An 8,778-nucleotide genomic window follows, 5' to 3' on the forward strand; every position below is an offset into this window, starting at 1 on the left:
GCTTCTTCCTTGCCGTGGCTAGTCTGCTGCCTGCAACTCTTCATTCTTCAACTTCCAGTCTTCAACGTGAACTCTTCAATCATCACCATCGTCATTGCTGATCTGCCGGATTAGTCATTTCAGCTCCGCTTCAGCCTTCACATATGTTGCCATCTGCCACCGTCTGTCGCCATCTACGAGCTGTCATTTGCCGTGACCAAGTAACAATCGACAGATTCCTATCTTTCTCTGTCTTCTATGCTTTATGTACAGATTTATGAACCATGTTAGTGGCTTATAGATTTATGAACCTGCATGTTAGTGGCTGGCTTTTGTATTTAATATTTATGACTTTAATGTTGTTTGAAACTTTATAGTTTAGACTTGCGGATTGAATTTGTAAACTTTAACTATCAAACTTTGATGGTTTTATTATTGTTGTAGGATTGGTTTGATGGTTTTTAAACTTTAATTAGATGGAGAAATTATTGTTGTAGGGTTGATTTAAAAGATTTTAAAAATTTAATTAGATGGAGAATCAATTTTTTTTTCCTTTTTTACGTTTTTGCTTATTTCAGCATGCTGACGTCACTGACTCGACCGACCGGTCGGACCTATCAAACCGTTCGAACTAGGAACCGGCCATTTGGCCAGGTTGGCTCCCGGTCCGATTTTCAAAACATTGACCTGAAGTACTCACTGTGTCAATGAATGACACTGGGGAAGAGTGGGTGTTGGACTCAGGCTGTTCATTTCACATGAGTCCTAGGAGAGACTGGTTCCAGGAATTTGAAAATGTTGACAATGAAACTGTTTGCATGGGAAACAATAATGCATGTAGAGTAAGAGGGACAGGCATAGTGACTCTAAGGGCTAACACTGGAAAAATGGTAAAACTAACTAGGGTTAGGTATATACCAGAACTTAAAAGAAATTTGATATCCCTTGGCACCTTAGATGAATCAGGATGCTGTTATAAAGCAGAACATGGATGCTTGAACATATATAGAGATAACAACTTGATACTGAAAGGAGAGAAAAGAAATGGTCTTTATATACTTTGTGGGAACCATTCCCAAAACTGCTTTAATTTTGTGATTACTTCTATTAACTTGTCCAATACAGAAAAATGGCACCTTAGATTAGGCCACATGAGTCAAAGAGGCATGGACATTCTGAAGCATAAAGGGCGGTTTGGTAAGGATAAGACTACATCCCTTGAATTCTGTGAGAATTATGTTTTTGGGAAACAACATAGAAATAGTTTCACCAAGGGGACACACCTAGCCATTAGTCCATTAGAATATATACACTCTGACCTTTGGGGACCTGGAAAAGTGAAATCTTATGGAGGGAATAATTACTTTATGTCTCTGGTGGATGATTACAACCGCAAGGTGTGGGTGTACCTACTGAAATCCAAAGATCAGGCTCTATCTAGGTTTAAGGACTGGAAAACCCTAGTGGAAAACCAAATGGGAAAAAGGGTGAAGGTTCTTAGAACAGACAATGGGCTGGAATTTTGTAACCAAGAATTTGACAAGTTTTGTTGTGACCAAGGGGTTTTAAGACATAGGACAGTAACCTACACCCCATAATAGAATGGAGTAGCAGAACGAATGAATAGAACCCTCCTTGATAAAGTTAGGTTCTTATTAGTAACCTCCAAACTCCCCACCTCCTTTTGGGGAGAAGCCCTTACAACAGTAGCATACCTGGTAAATAGGAGTCCATCTACTGTAATAAACCTAAAGAGCCTTGAGGAAATGTGGACTGGTAGAGTCCCAGCTCTAAGCCCCCTAAGAGTTTTTGGGTGTGCAGCTTATGCACACACCACAGGAGGAAAATTGGAACCAAGGTCAACCAAGTACATATTCTTGGGGTATCAAGAAGGGACCAAAGGTTATAGACTTTGGGATAGAGATTCTCCAGGGGTTAGAATCATTGTGAGCAGAGATGTGGTATTCAATGAGGGAGTCTTTCCTTGTAAGGAAACTAGAACTAGATCTGACCCCATTTCAAGTTCAGAGGATCCCTTCACCCAACCTGAAGTTACACCAATTGAGGTGGAGCTTCCTGCTCAAACTCAAACCAGTCAAGAAACTGAAGCTATTACTGAACATGGAGGAGAAACTAGACAAACTGATCCAGAACATGAGGATGAGATAGAAACAGCAGATGACACTGAGATTCAGCCTGAAAACTTGCAAGACTACCAGCTTACAAGAGACAGAACCAGAAGACAGGTAAGGGCACCCACAACATATTCATATGCTAATCTAATATATACTGCCTTCCTTGCAGGTACTAAAGTACAAAGAAAGAACCAGAAACCTATGAGGAAGCCATGCAGTAAAAGGAATATGACCAATGAAAGGCTGCTATCGAAGCTGAAATGAAGTCCTTGGAGGTGAACAGAACTTGGAAACTTGTACCAAAGCCTAAGGACCAGAAACTTGTATAATGCAAGTGGTTGTTCAAACTAAAGGAAGGTATCACTGAAAAAGATCCCCTCAGGTATAAGGCTAGATTAGTAGCCAAGGGTTTCACCCAAAGAGAGGGAATAGACTTCAATGAAGTCTTTTCCCCAGTAGTTAAGTACAAAACCATAAGGCTCATGTTGTCCATAGTAGCCCACTAGGATCTAGAGCTTGAACAATTAGATGTTACAATTGCATTCCTACATGGAGATCTTGAGGAAGAGATCTACATAAGCCAACCTTTAGGTTTCATAGATAAAAAGGCCCCCAACCATGTTTGCCTACTGTTGAAATCTTTATATGGTCTAAAGCAATCCCCTAGGCAATGGTATAAGAGGTTTGACACCTTTATAGTAAGTATAGGATTCACTAGGAGTAAGTATGACAGTTGTTTCTACTTTGCTATTTTGGATAAGATACCTATTTACTTACTGCTGTATGTAGATGACATGTTACTGATAAGCAAATCAAAGCCTCCGATCTGTGTGTTAAAGAATAAACTGAATGCTGAATTTGAAATGAAAGACCTAAGGGATGCTAAGAAGATCTTAGGCATGCAAATTGATAGAAATAGAAGTAAATGCAAACTGAAAATTCACCAGTGCTCATACCTGCATAAGTTAGTAGAAAAATTTGGAATGTCAGGGACTAAAACTGTCTCAATGCCTTTAGCTAACCATTTCACATTAAGCAAGGCTCAATGCCCTAATACTGATGCTGAGTTAATTAAAATGGAGACCATACCCTATGCAAATGTGATTGGATCCTTGATGTATGCTATGATTAGTACTAAGCCTGACTTATCATTTGTGATATCATTGTTAAGTAGATTTATGTCCAATCCTGGTATGGAACATTGGACAGCTCTGAAATGGGTACTCAAGTATGTTAATGGCTCTTTGAATGTGGGATTGGAATACTGTAAAAGATCGGCCTCATTGGAGCTGGCTAGTTTTGTAGACTCTGATTTTGCAAGTGACAGGGACACTAGGAAGTCAACCACAGCATATTACTTTATCTTGGGGGGCAACTGCATTAGTTGGAAGTGACATTACAGCCTATAGTTGCACTGTCATCAACCGAGGCTGAGTATGTGGCTGTAGTTGATGTATTTAAGGAGGCAATTTGGCTCAAAGGTATCTTGAGTGAAGCAAACCTGTCTGAACTGAAGCCAACCATTTTTTCAGACAGTCAAAATGCAATACACCTGAGTAAAAACCCGGTGTACCATGAGCGAACCAAACATATAGATGTTCGCTATCACTTTGTGAGAGATCTGGTCACTAGGGAGGAGATAACTCTCAATAAGGTTCCTACTGAGCCCAATCTAGTAGACATGGGTACGAAGATTGTTACACTTGCTAAGTTCAAGCATTGCTTGAACCTGCTATCCATTCAGTAAGCAAGGGTAACAAAAGAACCATGAAGGACTCACTAAAGGCAAGCTGCACTGGCACAGGGGTTGTTTCAACCCATCAAGGTAGAGATTGTTGGATGATGGCTTGAAACACTGTCGTATTAGAACTTAAATGGGACGACGTCGTTTTGATCCAAACTGAGAAAACAATCTTGAGCGTTGATGAAGAGAAGATCCAACGGCTGGAATTAAACCCTAATGTCAACCATATAAAAGCAGAGTTGTTTTGGCATTTCGAACGCAGCATTCTTTTTGGCAAATCTCTCTCTTCTTCGTTAAACACCATTTTGAGTCTTTTAGGGTTTCAATCTGGGTTGAGTGAATCTTGTAACTTGTTGATTGAGTGACTGGGTCAAGTCATTCTGGGTGTATTTATATACGCTGTTTATAGGGATTCAAGGGGTGTAATCTCTAGGGTGAGTTACGAGTTGAAGGAGGGTTATTGAGGGTTTTGTGTTGCTATGTGTAATCTGTAATCTTGACAGTGATTTAGTGCAGCGAGCTCGTGTGTTTCCTGAGTTCAACGTGGACATAGCTTGCTCAAAAATAGAGCAAGTGAACCACGATAAAATTCCGGTTGTTCTTGTGTGTGTGATTTGTGATTCTTGATTGTGATCTTTGTTTGGTTGATTCTTGTGTGAGTGGTTATAACAGCTACGAATGATAGCCCGCAACAGATCGTTCCCTGCTCTACACTCTGCTAGCTCCTATGCTTCCACTTTCAAACAGTTCCTAGAAAAGAAGTACTAGATGGGAAGATACCTATTTAAGTTTAAGAAAGATATCGCTTAACTGATTGCGCCACGCCTCTTTCTAATATATTTTACTGATTGCAGCAGGATATATTTAAAGGAAGCGAAATTGGGAAAAAACTTGGATTGTGGGAATACGGTTCAAACTTTGAATAGCAGCTCTTTAATCCTTCTTTGACCCGGAGTTGTATTCTGAAACTGGAAAATTTATAATTACTACTAACAACTTTGATTAAAAATTTTAATTGGTGGTTGATTTATCATAAAGCATCCTACTTCTTGTTTATTATTGATGGAACAAAACAAGGCATATCTACTAATGCCTGAGCATGAGGCATGAAATAGGCCTGCTTCACCTGATCATTCACTAACCTCACAACTTGCTTTCTCCAAGGACAATGCAATCCCTCTACCAAATCCTCTAGAGGCTCTAAGTAACTATAGGCTACCGGCACATGTAAGACTTGATGTGGCCACATGCCACAATTATGTGGTTTAAATGAGTTATTTAACCACCTCTCTTGATCTTTGATGAGAGATTAAAGATGGTTGATAGGAGTTATCTTGGTCCCTAGCCTAGCCATTTTATAAGGATATTATCGTCTCCATTAAAGAGATATCACACAATGCAAAACTCTGGAGACATCTCTCAAACACTCTCTCACAAAATATCTATATCTTGTGTTGACTGCTGTTGATACGTGATCTTGACACCAACTAATCGACACGTGCGTAACGTTAGTTGGCCAAGAGACACACGTGAGTATGGATAAAGTGCGTAGTAAATGTAGTAGTGAGAGCTTTTTAAAGTGGTTCGGATGGTAAGGTAGCAAGTCCTACATCCATCGATAATTGTATTAATATTGTGGGTCAGGTCGCAACAGCGGACTGACTTACAAATAATTAGTGAAAAGTAAATGCAAAGATACAGGAGAGAGAGGGATAGCTAATTCAGAGTGTAAAATGGCCGAATCCCCTCAATGAAAGGGTCTTCTCCTTTTTATAGTGAGATGAGTGCAAGTAATCATCATTAAATCTGTGGGTTGGTGTGAATGTCAGGACAAAATCCGACTTTATGTCACATTGCCCACCTTCCAAACTGATTTCACGCGATTTGGAGCAGGGAATGGACACGTGGGATCTCTACAACGTCTGGCAGGTCTGGCGCGCACTTATTGTTCTGACAGGAGCAGGTCACACTCCATCACGTGATTTCCCATGTCAGCCCTTGATTTTCCAGGCATAACAGAAGTCCCTTAGTTTTTAAGGTTTGAGGATCGAACCTTGGAAACTAAGCCATGCCGCGATTGGAGGTTTTCTGGAGGTTCTGACAATTCCGACCTGAATGAAAGAAGCTCGGGATAGGGCCTTTTGCGAACACGACCTTGCATGAACCTCGTCCAAACGACCTGACAACCATCACTCAAGCGACCTGACGGCCCTCGCCTAAGCGACCTGATAGCCATCGCTTAAACGACCTGACGGCCCTTGCCTAAGCGACCTGACAGCCATCGCCCAAACGACCTGACTTCATTAGGTGTTCCTTGCTGTACCTTAGGGATGGAGATTTATGAAGCATTTTCTACGTTGACAGGCGCTCTGCGTGTGTTAAGCGTCTGCTAGGCGCATTAAATTTGTTGTGTGCTAACGCGTTATTGCTTTGACAGAGCATTAATTGCATGACACACTCGAAACGACAACTCTTATCACATCATTAAATGCGGCGTGGGGCGCAATTAATGCGGAGAGAGAGAAAGGCATCGTTTTGATTCCGAAGGGTGGTAAATGCCAGTTCATAGTCCATATAAAAGCCCAAATTTTTCAGACGATACCACCAGAATCTCTTTTACCTCGAGCGAAAAATCTTCGCAAACCAAAAGCTTTTCTTTTCTGATTGGCATCTCTCCGATACCCGAAGCAAGAACCGTCCACGGACACGTGCCCCAAAAGGTAAGGTTTTTTTTTTTTTTTTTTGCTTTCATGGTGGTGCAATGGCATTGGGTCTTCTGATGTTTCATCAGAGACGTGACGCTGGAGTAGGGTTCGAGACATGACGCTGGAGTAGGGTTCGAGCCGTGAATGGCAGCTCGAGTCACTGTTAGGGTTTAGAGAATTTGTTCCATGCCACCATACAGGGCAATGTACGATGGCTAAAATGACCTTCTGTCTGTTGCTGTTGCAAACTACGGAATGGAACCCTCAGCGTCCAGATCCGAGGAAGGAGTTGGCTCGTCTTTGCGGGATGTTCTCGCGGACGCATCCCTTGAGGTCTTCTCAGTTCTCACCCGAGAGGAGTTCGAGAGGGTAAAGAGACAGTTCGACGTCCACGTGGAGGTGTTCCTCGATGCCACCCAGTCATTACAGCATCCTTCTGATGGTTTAACTGCGATCTCCGAAGAGATCTTCAAGGGTGGGGGGATGATTCCTTTCCACCCTTTTATTAGGTTGGTCCTGGATCACTTCAGGATCGCACCAATGCAGTTAACGCCAAACGCGTATGTCATCGCCGTCGTGATGTACATCGCGTGCTGCGAGAGCGGCTTGGGCGAGCTAACAATGGTGGAGCTTGGCTGCGCGTATTTCCTCAAAAGGAGTAAGGACAAGGACTCATATTACTTATCCCGACGAACTACCATTGTCGTAGGGATACATAGCTATCCCAGCAATGCGAGGGCTTACGAGACGAAGATTTTCTTCTTTTGTTACGATGGCTACTGTCGCTTTCAGGATCCAAGTAGGTTCCTCTTTGCTAGATTCATTAACTGTGCGTTTCTTTTTCTAACGACCTGTATTCTTTTGCAGTTAACAAGTCGACCAGCCTGAACCTGCTCACTGACCCGGACAGGATTGTGTCTTTTGGGGTTCTCCCCAAAGAAAGTCGGGATGCGAAGAAGCTCGTGACGACCGCGAACTTGTGGAAGTATGGTTTTTTCAGAAATAACGCATCTTTAGAGTCCCCAGAGTGTAAGTTGGGCCGACTGACTCCTTTCTAGTCATAGAATAATTTTTGTTTAGTTACTAACGTACTTGCATGCAGCGACCATGCCTCAAAAAGAGTCCGAGCAGCCCCAACGAGTGCCATTTAACTTCCCTCGATCGAGGAGGGCCAAGGCGGCCGAAGCTGCTCGCCCCATAGCTGCCCAACCGATGCGAACTGTCGGGCCTTCCCAGCCCCGTTCTGAGGAAGAAACGACCAGGATAGAATAGGTCGCTCAGCCATCGCTTGCTTGCCCGAGGCGGAAGACAATGGCTCAACAGTCGAAGAAGAGGAAGCAGATTCAGGTCAACGAGTCAGAGACCAAATCTGAGGATGATCAACCCCTGAGGTCGCAGCAGGATGTCGGAAGGAGGTCGGGCAAGGAACCCGCGGATGAGAAAATTGCTGCCGACAAGGCAAAAGACACACCAGTGCTGGACGCGCTGGGGAACCTGCCCGAATACCTATAGTCGGTAGTCTACTCTCTACTTGAGTGTGGACTATCGGAATCATATGATGAGTTCGCCGATATGGGTGATGTTGACCTGATGACCACGTCGGTTCAACATCTAATCAAGGTGAACAAACTGTTCTTGAAGAGTTTGTCCGCCATTTTCATTCTAACTCATTTCTTGTTCACAGGCTCTGCTCGCCATGAGAATGTCCCTGGAGAAGGCTCAGCTGGGAGCCACGAAGGGGGAAAATGATCTGAAAGAGGAGATCGCGAAGCTCAAACAGAGCCTGGAAGACGCCAAAGCGGAAAGAGCGCTGTCCGCTGAGGCAGCGAACAGATACTTGAACCAAAAGACGGCCGCTATGCGTACAGTGGACTTCCAAAATACGGAGCTTGAGCGACGTGCGGAGGAAGTAAAAGAGCTTCAGAAGACAACCGCTAGACTCTCCAAGGAGGTCGGAGAGAAGGACCAGGAGCTCCAGACAACCTTAATGCGGGCTCAGCGAGCAGAACAAGAAATGGAGGCCTCCGAAAAGAGAAGGCTAGCTCTTGAGGTCGAGCTCCAGGAGAGTTGGGGAAAGGTTGCTTCCCTAACTGAAGAAATGCGGAGCCAGTCAGAGGAGGTCGAGGATAAGGCTGTCGACTGGGCGATCCGGTCCATCTATGCCCTGCGACCAAAGAACCCAAATCTGGATATGTCCGACCTCCCGGGGGACTGA

At 43.5% G+C, this 8,778-nt stretch overlaps 1 protein-coding gene across 1 annotated transcript; it reads left to right on the forward strand.

Annotated features, from left to right (window-relative positions):
- The first annotated feature begins 7,874 nt into the window (after positions 1–7,874).
- On the forward strand, positions 7,875–8,778 carry LOC116125988 (coiled-coil domain-containing protein 18-like). The gene is made up of 2 exons (XM_031411693.1): positions 7,875–8,021; positions 8,248–8,778. Exons 1-2 carry the CDS (start codon positions 7,875–7,877, stop codon positions 8,776–8,778), a joined length of 678 nt encoding a protein of 225 aa, XP_031267553.1.

The sequence above is a fragment of the Pistacia vera genome, unplaced genomic scaffold, assembly GCF_008641045.1.
Source record: "Pistacia vera cultivar Batoury unplaced genomic scaffold, PisVer_v2 Contig174, whole genome shotgun sequence".
In the NCBI taxonomy this organism is placed as follows: Eukaryota; Viridiplantae; Streptophyta; class Magnoliopsida; order Sapindales; family Anacardiaceae; genus Pistacia; species Pistacia vera.

Excerpts from the sequence above, each read along its gene's own strand:
- LOC116125988 (XM_031411693.1), top strand. The coding sequence starts at position 7,875 with ATGGCTCAACAGTCGAAGAAGAGGAAGCAGATTCAGGTCAACGAGTCA. Across the intron at positions 8,022-8,247 it reads AGAAAATTGCTGCCGACAAG|GCTCTGCTCGCCATGAGAAT; the intron begins GCAAAAGACACA and ends TCTTGTTCACAG.